At 40.7% G+C, this 13,034-nt stretch overlaps 1 protein-coding gene across 2 annotated transcripts; it reads left to right on the forward strand.

Moving 5' to 3' along the window:
- The first annotated feature begins 1,077 nt into the window (after positions 1–1,077).
- On the forward strand, positions 1,078–12,696 carry prodhb (proline dehydrogenase (oxidase) 1b). 2 transcript variants are annotated; one of them, XM_076151171.1, is made up of 14 exons: positions 1,078–1,522; positions 2,631–2,839; positions 4,333–4,367; positions 4,456–4,605; positions 4,861–4,925; positions 5,017–5,133; positions 5,353–5,429; positions 6,109–6,190; positions 6,433–6,525; positions 6,679–6,825; positions 7,220–7,395; positions 8,297–8,395; positions 8,533–8,621; positions 9,948–12,696. In XM_076151171.1, the coding sequence occupies exons 1-14, from the start codon at positions 1,175–1,177 to the stop codon at positions 10,136–10,138; spliced, it is 1,878 nt and encodes a 625-aa protein (XP_076007286.1). In that variant the 5' UTR covers positions 1,078–1,174; the 3' UTR covers positions 10,139–12,696. The 2 variants fall into 2 exon arrangements, with proteins under 2 accessions (XP_076007286.1, XP_076007287.1); XM_076151172.1 differs by having other exon boundaries at positions 1,380–1,560.
- Positions 12,697–13,034: the final 338 nt, after the last annotated feature.

Below are 13,034 nucleotides of genomic sequence, written 5' to 3' on the forward strand. Positions count from 1 at the left end.
AATTGAAGTTACATTTGGATTTTTTTCTTTTTTTTAAAATATAAAAACCATATTTTTTTTCCTTATAAAAAAATAAAAAATAAATAACCCCACCGGCCTTTGCAAAAACATTCGAACACAAGTATTTTCACACATAAATGAATATGATTGTGAAGTTTGTAATAATTTCATCAGTTTTGTTAGTTTGTTAATTAACGGGTGGTACGTCTGTATGTGTACCTGGCTGTGTGTGTGTGTGTGTAAGGGGATTGCAGAACAATCTACATACGAGACTATGGCGCCCCCTTCTGTCTATATTTGCAAACTGTTACTGGCAGTACAATACTGGTGAGTCTCCCTTTCTATTAGGTACATTAAGCAGATTCACCCAATCAGACAACGCCCCTGCAGCTAAACTCACATTTCAGAAATCTATGTTGGTTTTTGATTGGAGGTTTAATTCAACTGTTTATTCTTGTTGTTGTATTGGACTGCATGACATAAGAAAGGTTTAAATTGTTTTGTGTGTCTCACTTTGCGTACGTGTGTGTGTGTGTGTGTGTGTGTGTGTGTGTGTGTGTGTGTGTGTGTGTGTGAACATTCTGTTTGAATATGAACAGAGCTGCACCCAAAGTGCCGCACCATTTATGGGTGAAAATCTTGTCTTTCCAGTTGTGAGGAAAGAAAGAAAGAAAGAAAGAAAGAAAGAAAGAAAGAACGAAAGAAAGAACGAAAGAAAGAAAGCACGAAAGAACGAAAGAACGAAAGAAAGATAGAAAGAAAGAATATATAACAACAAACCACACACACACACATCATAATATCTAAGACCGATTGAAAAACAACCCATAAGATAAGACAAGATAACACAATTAACCCATACAGCAAACATAACAAATCCTTCAATTCTGTATAAGCAGATTTGACCTTCCTTGATCACTAACATTTGTCATGAACAGGTTAGAAATAAACAACTACAACTACTACTTTAATTTAAAGTAAAAAATACGTGAAGATCCTCTTTTTAAGTTTGACTTTGTTGGTAAACTAGACAATTACGTCACAGGTCGTCAGCCAACCACACGGGGCCAATATGACAGTAACAGCTGTAACCGCACGGTAGACATTAAAAACAACGCAGCGCTACAGTGAACGCAGCGCTCCCGTAAACGCAGCGTGGAGATCCCGGACACTGATGTTCTGTGTCAAACTCCTGTCAGCCGGGGCGGAGGTCCCCCTCACACGGCTAACGTCGCCGTCCAGAGTCCGGCCCACCTTCGCTTCTTCCTCTTTTACCTGCTACGCCACCACCTCCTCGGCCCAGCCGGAGCAGCGGGAGGATGACAGCAGCGGCGTCCATCATAACCCGCGAGGGCCGGAGCGTCCCGGACAGGAGGGGACAGGCGGCCGGGACAGTGGGGTCCAAGTAGACTTTGACCAAACCCAGGAGGCGTTCAGGAGCAAAGACTCACTAGAGCTCCTCAGGAGTTTGGTGGTGTTCAAACTCTGCTCCTATGATTTCCTGGTTGATAAGAATAAAGAGGTAATGAGGAGCTCACTTAAATACACTTCCTGGACCAGGTAAGATAGGAAAACGTCCAAATTACAGTCCAAAACCAAACAAAGTCCTCTGAATTCTGATTCTGATTCTGAGGACTCTGCAGATCTAGTAGCTATCTACATAATCTCTCTATCATCATGTTACATATGTAACACGAGCCTCAGTTTAGGTTAAAGTAACATGTAATTGTTGTGTAAAACTCAGGCCTGTTATACGTCGTTTTGAAAGACTTAAGGATGTAAACAAACCTTTCACAGTATCAAAAACAGTAGACATATAAAAACTTAACTCTGATGTATTCACTGTCTGCTATCGCTATGTGTATTAGAATATATGTCAATTAGTTCACCAGTGACTCCAGTATGTTTTGAATCACTTTATTTCCAGTCCATAACATAAACAGCAGTGTAGACAGTAGGTATGTGCTATTTATGTGCAGTTGTACAAAGGTAAGGTTGACATTATGTAAAGCTCAGTTATTAGCCTGCAGCACATTCCTCAGTGTCTCATATTACAACCTGTTTGGTCCCAAGTGTGCATACAAAGGCTCACTGACAAGCTGGCCTGCTTTCCATATTATTATCAGCGTGATATGTTTTGTTGCTGTACAGTACTGCAATACATACATAGATAACAATGAGCTTTACCTTTGTGCAAGGATTATTAAGGATATTGCCCAGTTCATGTGGCGTTGCATGCAGGATCAGAGGTTAATAGACCTACATTGCTGCAGGTTAATCCATTCCTTACTTTGAACCTCTTTGCATAATCAAGTAAATCAATAGGGAGGTTAGCTGTGGTTGTGAAAGTGAGTAGCTACATTGAATGTGAGCTATTAGTCTAATAGATCACATTTCAGTGATGCTACAATGTTTCATCCCTTATTTGTTGATGCAGTGTTTTGGTTTGAGTTACATTTGCATATGAAACCATATTTAACCACAGTCTTGTCATAGAAGCACTTATGAGTTGACTTGAGTCTCATGCCATCTAGGTCAAATTATAAAATGTAACTGTATCAAGTATTTTCGACACATTGTCCTCCCAACAAAAAGAAAAACAGATTATAATGTCCCCTGTGTTCACTCAGGTAATGGATCTAAGTAAGAAGATCCTGGGCCAGAGTGTGTTCAATCGGCTCATGAAGATGACATTTTATGGCCAGTTTGTGGCTGGGGAGGACCACAGGGACATCAGGCCGGTGATACAGAAGAACCAGGCCTTCGGGGTGGGATCTGTCCTGGACTACAGTGTTGAAGAAGACCTGAGCCAGGAGGATGCAGAACAGAAAGAGATGGAGTATGAAAGTTGTAATATTAACATATGTATTGACGTATATTACCCTGCGGTGCATGTTGCACATTGCACAACAATACCTACAAACCAGATGAGACTGTAAACTAACACTGATCATGTCAAAAATAAGTTTGTGGTAATGTCCTTACAACCAGGAAGTAAACATCAAATAGGCTCTTCTTCCCTGATTGGCTGGCTGGGGAGATGCTGTCACTTGGATGGAATTTAGTCCCGTGTGTGTCATGAGGGAAATCTGATCTGTGAGCTGATATAAACAAAGATGACAATGCAAACCCACAAACTGCCTGCAGGCGTCTAAGCCCTGGGCATCCACATATTGAAAGTAATTAGAACATCTTGTACGCAAATAATTTGTCCACGAGATGTTATTCAATTTATTTTTGTTTCATAGATAGTGTAATGACAAGACTTACTCACTATATTTACATGTCCTCTATGTGAAGGACAACTAACAGTTATGTATATGAAATGTTAGTTTATGTCAAACAGAAGGTGCTCTGTTAGTATTTTAACACGTTATCAGGCCTGTTATCAGGAGGGGTTAAGCTCTCTTGTATGACTTTTTTCTTTTTTGACCCTGGTGCTTCACCTTAGTGCGTGCTTCAATTCCGTATTACAAGTAACATGATATTACTGTTCAGCTTTGATACGTTGTCTACAGGACGCCTGCTTGCAAACATCAACAGAGGTAATAAACCTGTAGCTCAGAAGCTTCTCTGTATCGGACACAACCCTTCAAACCATGAGGCAGAAGGACAAGGCGTGTTAATTCAGTTTGATCTCAGTCAGCAGCCTTTGACTGGCACTCAACTTGTCTGTCAAGAGAACAAATCATTCTGTTTCTTACAAAAGAAAAACATAGGAACAATTCAGGCTTTGTTGTATACTCACTATACAAGGTCTCAGTCGCACAAGAAGTCTAAATATATGGCAATGATGCAGGCTTTTATAAGGTCATTGTCTCTGGTTATTTGTGCCAGGAATTGGTTAAAGACACAGATATCGTCAACATTTTGCCTGAATTTAATACCATTTTGACTAAAAATGTTAAATGATAAATGTTAAATGGATATTATTGTTGCATTGTCCCTGTATTTCTTGTGCTACCGACTGACATGTAAAAGTAAATCTCCTCTGTATTCAATGCTCCTGACAGCCCTGATGTCCAGCATGATTAGTGTTAAGTAATCTGTTTGGATACATGAGCTCCCTAGTGCTCTATGCTGAGGTGGGAATAGGTCAGGCATGGTGTAGCTTTACAAGTGCACTGTCTGGAGGGTCATTTGACTAATATTACAATGCCAGCATCTTTCAGGTCTTTTTTCCCCAATGCAAGACCACAGAAAGTGTGCCGGTTCCTGAAGCCTACAATGCTAGATTTGCTATAATACTGAGTAAAAATTGTCAATCAAAAAATGTTGTTATCAAAATGCTTGGTGAATCAATTATTTTTGCTCTTGTTTCTTCTGCTTTAGCTCTTGCGTTTCTGCTGCAATGACTGACAACACAGGTAAGCGGCCTTGTTTTGTTCTCATCCGTGGGCATATTATATGATGTAATTAGATGTAATGGGGATCCAAATTTGTTTTCATACCCAGGCGCCGACCACCGAGAAGAACAGTATAAAGTACATAAGCAGTTTGGGGACCGGAGGGGGGGTGTGACTGGAGCCCGCACGTATTTCTATGCTGATGAGGCCAAATGTGACCAGCATATGGAAACCTTCCTGAAGTGCATCAAAGCATCTGGTAAGCAAGCGGAAACAAAGAACGCTTGTTTGGCTCTGACAGCAATGAACCTTGACAGAATTTCTGTTTCAGCTTCTCGTCTGCGCGATTGTTGCTTTAATATATGCTGCTTCTACATCTCTCCTGCTACTCTACTTTCCACCAAGTCATTACAATATTGCCTCCTCTGTGTTGAATGCAGTGATTATGCAACATGTGAAGCACGCTGTGGTCCATTGCTATAAATTTTGACTCTAAGTATGTGTTGCCCTCTAGGTGGGAGTGCAGTTGATGGCTTCTCTGCCATCAAAATGACTGCTTTAGGACGACCTCAGTTCCTGGTAAGCACTGCAGTAATTCAAAGGTCAGCGCACCAATTTAACAGATGCAGTTGCTCTGGCGATAGACTAAACCGTTTTCTTTTTTTTTAAGCTACAATTCTCAGAAGTCCTGGTGAAATGGCAGAGGTTTTTCAACTTCCTGGTATCACAGCAGGGTAAAGACGGCATGGAGGCCTTGGAGCAGAAGCTTGAGCTGCAACAACTGCAGGTGGACTTATTTCCCCTCTGCTGCTGTTTTAGTGATGTTCTTACAATGCACTTGTGTAATCCAGGCAAAACATTACAGCTGTCAGCTAAATGTAATTGGCCATCTGGAGGATACTGCTGTGTGTGTGTGTGTGTGTGTGCGTGTGTGTGTGTGTGTGTGTGTGTGTGTGTGTGTGTGTGTTGTGTATAATTCACCATCTACATCTTTATATCACTGTAGCAATTCCTGAACAAACTGGGTGCTAAAGGGGACTTCTATGGGTGGTTTAATGGAAGCCAAAACGAAGAATCTACATGGTAAGCATGAATTCAGAGTGTAATTAATTTGTGTTTTATGAATTCCATATCAGGGCCAAATTGAATATAGGTAGTGAATATAAGTAGTTGTAGTAGTAGTAGTAGTAGTAGTAGGCTGTAAAACAGTAAACTCTGCCACACTTCACCCATCAATCAGCTCCTCCTCCTCTAGAAATGATCAGCCTGAATCTATCAAAACTATTGAAATTACAATGCTGACTGCAGCAATCAGTCAGTCAATTGATTAAATTGAACAGTTGAACCATTAATATTGGCAGTAGCAGTGCCTTACAAACATTTAAAGGCATAACAAAATCACACAATACATTTTGTATAAGATATTTGTTCCCTCATACTTGTATTTACATGATGAATGTATTTTATGTAAGTTCCAAACTCAGATCACTCTACGTAGTCGGTTCAAATTGTAAGTCATGTCTTGCCTGTGCTGAAATTTCACTGATGAAATGTGATTGACAGAACTCACTGTTATGTATAATGTTACAGTGATAGCAAAGTATAAAATGTTTTAAGTCACAGTTAGAGCTATTTGCCTTAAACACTTAAACTTAAACAGCCATCATGACTAGTTTATATATCGATCTATTTATTGTATGTTACTATATTTGCTACTAAATCATCACATGCAAACCCTTCCTCCCCTCCTCCTCCCTTCCAGCTCCATTGATGTGTTGGACTGGAACAGCCTGATAGATGACAGAACAAAGATGTCCGACCTGCTGGTCGTCCCAAATGTAGAGGTCAGTAACAAAATAACTGAAAATGATTAGTTCCCTGCCATTAAATAGACATTGTGATATGACATCTGAGAAATGATATTTTATCCCGGGTTAAGAAAAGGCCCCAGTTGAGTGTGTGTTTACAAAAATGAGAGATGACCCCAGATAAATGATATCATCCCCCTCTGAGTGTAGGATGGTTAGTGCACGGCGTACAAATCTTTGTTTTGGGTTCATGAGCTTATCTTGGTGTGTTTGCCCAGCGTGGTGAGCTGGAGCCTCTGCTGGAGGAGTTCACTGAGGAGGAGGAAAAACAAATGAAGAGGATGTTACAGCGCATGGATGTCCTGGCAAAGGTAATGTCACATTCGGCGAAAAAGATTTTCTGATAGAGATAATTGTTGATAATGATGAAAAGCATTTCAGCATTTCCTGGTAGTAATAAAGAATCCATACTGTCCAATTCTGTGGGATGATGCACCAAAACAATGAAATTGTCTGTGTCCCAGCATGCCGAGGAGCATGGCGTCCGCTTGATGGTGGATGCAGAGCAAACCTACTTCCAGCCGGCCATCAGCAGACTGACATTGGAGATGCAGAGGATTTATAACAGAAAACAACCTGTCATATTCAATACCTACCAATGCTACCTCAAGGTCAGAACCCGCTGCTGGCCTGTGGTCAGACGTGTTAATATTAGAGTTAGTTCAGTGATACTTTTGCAGTAATTTCTTAAAACCTTCGCAATAGTAAATACCTTTTTACACAGTTTAAACATTTACACACCTACTTAATTTAATCCATTATCCTATGTATAAAATTATAAATCAGATCTACAGTATAGTGCACATACATACACGTTAAATATTTTGGATGATCTTTATTAGTAATATTTTGGACATTTTTCATTTCAATCATTTGTCATGTCTGGGCTTAGTACATAATGTAGATTAGCCGTCTCTTCAACCTAATTAATTGAAATTCACATAGTCTGCATTGGTGTTATTCCAGCTTGCTGATAAGTGAATCATCTCTGGTGTCGCTCTGCAGGAGGCCTATGATAATGTAACAATGGATGTGGAATTGTCTCGACGTGAGGGTTGGTGCTTTGCCGCTAAGCTGGTGCGTGGGGCCTACATGTACCAGGAGCGAGAAAGAGCCAAGGATGTGGGATATGAGGACCCTATTAACCCCGATTATGAGTCAACCAATAGGATGTACCACAGGTAAGAGGAAAAAGTTCATCTACTGTCGACCACTGATGGAATTTAGGCTTCAATGCCTTGCTCAGAGACACCTCAGTTATCTTCTTCTTTAAGAATAACATGCTTTGATTCCTTGGTACCACCTGGACTTTCTGAAGAGATTTACAACTTCAGACTGGTAACCTTTTGGGGCACAAATTCACAAGAGTGGGCAGCAAGAGGAGGCGTAGTGGTCAAAGTATCCAGGGTGTAAGACTTTGTGTCAGTACTACAGCTTCCTCCCTGCTGAGTTGTCCTTGTGGGAGTCACAATACCACCCAGCTCCAGGGGTGTTTTGTAACTACAAAAGGCTGTGACATCCCCACAGAATGGAAAGGAGGAAAGATGTCACCCTGTGGAGGTCAGAAAGCAGGAGGCAGGCCAACTCATCTCATGCATTTATTAGATTTCCAAAGTAAACAGCAATATGTGACATATACAGGTACAATATGAGGTGAGTTTGAAAAAAAAAAAAAAACTGTTGTTGATGCAGCACTGTATATTATTACTCAAAGGAAGCAGGAAAGCACAGAGTAAAGGTCTCTCCAGAACAGATCAATGCTGATTTCATTGAATGTGTTTAGTGCGCCGGGACACGTATATTTGAGTTGTGTAACAGTCTTTGCACCAGTCTTGCATCACATGATAAGTTTATGCTAATGAGAACGTATTTGTTTATTTAGAGCACTTTATTTGGATGATTTATGAAGCAATGTACGCCATAATATTCTGTTTAATATATACAGAATAAGACATAGTTTATCCATTTCTAATGAATCCTTAGTAGAAAACAATTGTACCTTAACAGACAATACACAGTAAAATTCACTCAGCCTCGTTTAACGTCCTGTGTTTGTGTGTTGCGTATGTGTGTTTTTATAAGGTGTCTGGACTATGTGCTGGATGAGATTGCTCTCAACAGCAATGCCAATGTAATGGTTGCGTCCCATAACGAGGACACAGTGAAATACACCTTGAGGAGGTAATTCTATTGTCTCAATTCTATCCAGACTCACAGCTGTAAACACATTTAGGATCGATTTCATATGCAGCTTTGCCTCCATATAAGTTAAGTTGTTCTTTTTAATCTGTTTGCTTCTGTCTGTCCTTCTAATTTAGAATGAATGAGCTGGGCCTCATACCCACAGAAAACAAGGTATACTTTGGTCAACTATTAGGCATGTGTGATCAGATCAGCTTTCCTCTGGGTAAGAACACATAAAGACTCCCACTAGCAACACTATATAACACTCCTTTATACTAACCTTTGCTAGCCTACGTAAAGCTGAACGTTTGACCGATTCAGTCGTTGTCAGATTAGGTATTGGTAATCCTCCCCACTAGCTGTCAGATGACTTTCCAAATGAACCCTGAACCCCCGCTGAGCACATAGACTGCATGGATTGCGTATGTGGAAGTCTGGAGTTGGTGCAGTTTGAGTTATGAACCTAGACACGTCTGTATCGACGGGCGTTTTAACGAAGCGCTGTTGCTGGCTCTCCTCACTTAGTTTGTCAGTCAACGTCTGACGCGGCGGCTGAACCAGACAGTTGTCTGTCAATATGAGGCTCAATTGAGTGAGATGAAATGGAGTTGACCGCTATTGATGTAAACAGACCCACATGTCATCAGCTTTTCTCAAGTGGTAGAGCCGCCAATCCTGTCTTTGAGCCGTGCTACACAAGACAAGTTCTTTCACCAAACAGAGAGAAGCTTGTGTCTGTATTGTTTTTGTCAATCATTTACTGCACCTGTCACCCATCCACATCTTTTATTCAAATTCAATTTTCAAATATGTGGAAACATTTTTGAATGCATTATTTTTCCAATTATTTGACATATTAAACACACGTGTAACAGTATGTGTGTGCCACCAATTACAAGTTAACAGATCCACTTATTTGAAGGAAACAGGGGATGTCAGTTTAGATTTGACTAAAGGACCAAGGATTTCAGCAGTGTTTTAAAGAGGGGCTCTGTTTAAGATGATGTCCAGCTGTCGTGTCTCCTCTGAAGTCGCATCCTGAGCCTCAGAAATGTTGCCTGACTGGCTGTTACACCCACACATACTGTATAACATATGGTTGTAAAGACAGCTCAAACAATGTTCCAATCAATAGTTTTTCTAAATAAGTGTTCAAGGTACATTTAACTGCAGGTAACCATAGCAACAAACGCTGCTTTGTGAAGTGTTACCAATTCAATCTCACTTGAGAGAGAAGTGGACCTGACTGTGCATTAAACTGAATGCAAACTTAGGGGAATAAACAATGATTTCAACACAACCTCACAGTATTCACTAGAGGATACTAGATTCTTGGCACTAAACTCGCCATGTACAACACCTCTAACTGTGTGGAATGAGATCAATATGCCATCTGTAAAAAAGGACACTTTATTGTGCATTATCATGAAGGCATGTTTGAAGATATTCTGTAAATGTAATGCACAGAAATGGAAGGAAAATGTCTTTGCAGTAATAAGGCACATTTCTTATCGTGCATCATTTCTCATTTCATTCATTTCAACCCCAGGTCAGGCAGGTTTCCCCGTCTATAAGTACGTTCCCTATGGGCCAGTGAATGAGGTGATGCCCTACCTGTCTCGCCGAGCTCAGGAGAACCGAGGCTTCATGAAGGGAGCCCAAAGGGAACGCCAGTTGCTATGGAAGGAGCTGAAACGCAGACTAACCTCTGGGGAGCTTCTCCACAGGCCAGTGTACTGAGAGCACTGAAGAGAGACAGGGAGAGGAGTGTGTCAACACGTCCAGAGTCTCATCTGCTTTGGTTGACGGCTGGCCCTGGTGCTCCTGCCGCTGTCTGTCTCTCCCTCTGAACAGCCCTGCTTGGATGTGCGTCTCGTGTTCCACCTTGTCCCCGCGACGCTTCCGTCTGTCACTCCGCCCGCCTGCTCATCTTTTCCCCTTGTTGTTTCCCTGCATTCCTCCCTTCCACTTGTGTTGTTTTCGTTCACTTCGTCCCCATCCATTCTTCTTTGTTTCTCGCTTGTTCTCTTTATTTCTTTCCACATCCGCCTCTGCATCCATAAGCATTTCTCATTGTGTCCTCCCGTTGTCTGTGGAGCCCTGGTATCCATCAACTGGGCATCTTTACTACTCCAAAAGGACTCCCTAAAATGTCAACAGGACTAAGGCGGGCATCTGTTTTTATCACTCTATTTATCTTGGAGAGGAACAATAATAAAAATAACAGGCTTGATTTAAGTGGTAGTAAAGAAGACATCAATATTCCTCTGTTATATTAAGATTTTGACTCTTGGATTGCTACATCGTACGCCGAGGAGGCTTTGTATATTTTCCTGCTATATTTCAGCACCGGAATTGGCACGAGCAAGTATGAACTCTTCCATTGCCCACCCCTCGTCTTTCAAGTGCGCAATTTATTGTTTTTATATTTACTGGAGGAAGCTGTCATCCTGGTCGTTGGGCTGTTTCAAGACGATAACATTCAGCAGTGAGAGGGAATCTGCCTACAGGTTGTGTTTATAATACACAGATTCAGTTGGAGGGGGGTCTTTTTCATGGATTGAATGGAGGACTGGAGGTGTATTTGGGTTGTCAGGTTTCTATGGACTTGGACTACTTTTTAATAAGTGTTTTTAATCTTTAAATATGCATATGCAACTTTACCTCAAATGTTCTGTAAAAATATTGACAACAAATGAGCAGATTTCTTGAATAAAGAGGAATCTTCACTTTGCAATCGTGGATTTTGGAACTGATCAATCACAACATCTGGTCACCGTCTCGTGTGTTACGACTACAATAATAAACACGATAGCCAAGATGATATAGGTAACAACATTGCTAGCTTTGAGCATTTGCACATCTTTGGATGAGATTTGATTTTGTGTCGTATTTTACATCGTCATGAATACACAATTAGTATTTTGAGTCAGAGGGTAATCAAGCTTCATAATAATTGCAGCCCTGTCATTTTATGAGAGCAGTCAGGACTCTGAAGAACATCATATAATTACTCATGATGCTGTGCTCAATACTGATCACAGAAATTGGAGGCATTAATCATTGCCCAGAAGAAACTTTGGTGACGGTTACGTTTTACAGAGCCAATGCACCACAGAGCTGTCATCTCTCTTCTAGTCTATCAATTTAATTAGGGACCAAGTCTGCTTTTCATGTAATGTGCCTTTGGGTATGAATTTGCCAACAAATCCCCCCTTACATGCTGCTGCATTTTCCCAGTTAGCTTCGACAAATTATAGTGTGAAATATTCCACAGAAATTCCAAGTCAGAGTCTCAGCACATTATGTGGAATAATCAGGGATATTAACAACATTACAGCACAGAGGCATGCGGTTGTTGCAGATTGAAATGGCTTCTTCCTGCAAAACAACAAAACAAAGGATAGATTTGTTTGCTGGTGGCATCTAAACATGCATTGAATCAGTGTCTGTGTGTGAATAAATGAACTGATGGGAAAAAGGCACTGTGGTATCTAGAAGTCATGCAATGCAACTGACCTGCTTTACTTGGATGAGTGGTGAAAGGACTGAATTCATGGCGACCTCAGAGGTCACATTGTGTGTCTGATTCAGATGCAGTTCTCCTTGGTCATCAGTTTTAATTGTAAGTGACCTCACCCAAACATCAACACACATGACCTTTTGACTCCACCAATACTTCTCCTCCTACGTGTGTGCGATATGTAACCATGGAAGCGTTCTAACTTGCTCTATACTTGCTGACCTGTGGTTGCCCTCTCACTCATTACACAAGAGAAACATTTTGTATTGCTAGTTTTCACTTGACAGTGTTTAGAGGTCTGCTAACATGTTGACCTTTGGATTTTTTGGTAACATATTTTTACATTCATGTAGAGGAAACTAGAATGTGTGTGAAATTGAGGAAAATTCAGTAAAGAGAGGCTCCACAATAGATAATTCATGGCATATCTCACATTCCAACATAATTATAATTTACTTGGCTTGGGGTCCTTCTATTTGTATCACATATATGGACTGTTCTTTTGTTCTGTTCTGTTTTGTTCTGTGTTTGCTGGGCTACATGCCAGCAGTCGCATGTGAAGGATGTGTAACATAATGGTACACTATGTCTTTATGGCACGTTAGTGGGATGAATTTATCCTAATTAATGAATTTTCATTGTTAGTGGCCCCCCCTCCTTCCCCAAGTGTGTATGTGCAAACCTGGGTTTTGTTGCATAGAGAAATTGTTACAATTGTTCAGACACGACATGTACTTTATCACACAACAATATTCACAAATATCATTAGCTGCTTGTGACCACAAATACATGTAAATGATTATAGATGTGAAGCAATAAACAGTTCCACTGTGTAGCTGTTTACCAAGTGTTTTACACTTGAGCTCATTGCTCCTGAACTGTGAGAAGTAAATGCAAATTCTCCCCTGGTTTATGATGAATCTATCTGCGCAGGAAGACCGGTCATTGTCTGAGCATATTTTCACTGTTTTAAGTTAACTTGACTTGACATTGACAAACAAATGAATAACAAAAGCGATTCTTTGCCACACCACATTCACATAGTTGGCTGCCGTTGTATCCGTGGCCTGTGAATCTCCCAGATTGTAATTCTTCAACCAGATCAACAAGGAC

This window comes from Genypterus blacodes, unplaced genomic scaffold (assembly GCF_046128005.1).
Source record: "Genypterus blacodes isolate CSIRO-AG114 ecotype Tasmania unplaced genomic scaffold, CSIRO-AGI_Gbla_v1 ptg000053l_1, whole genome shotgun sequence".
NCBI lineage: Eukaryota > Metazoa > Chordata > Actinopteri > Ophidiiformes > Ophidiidae > Genypterus > Genypterus blacodes.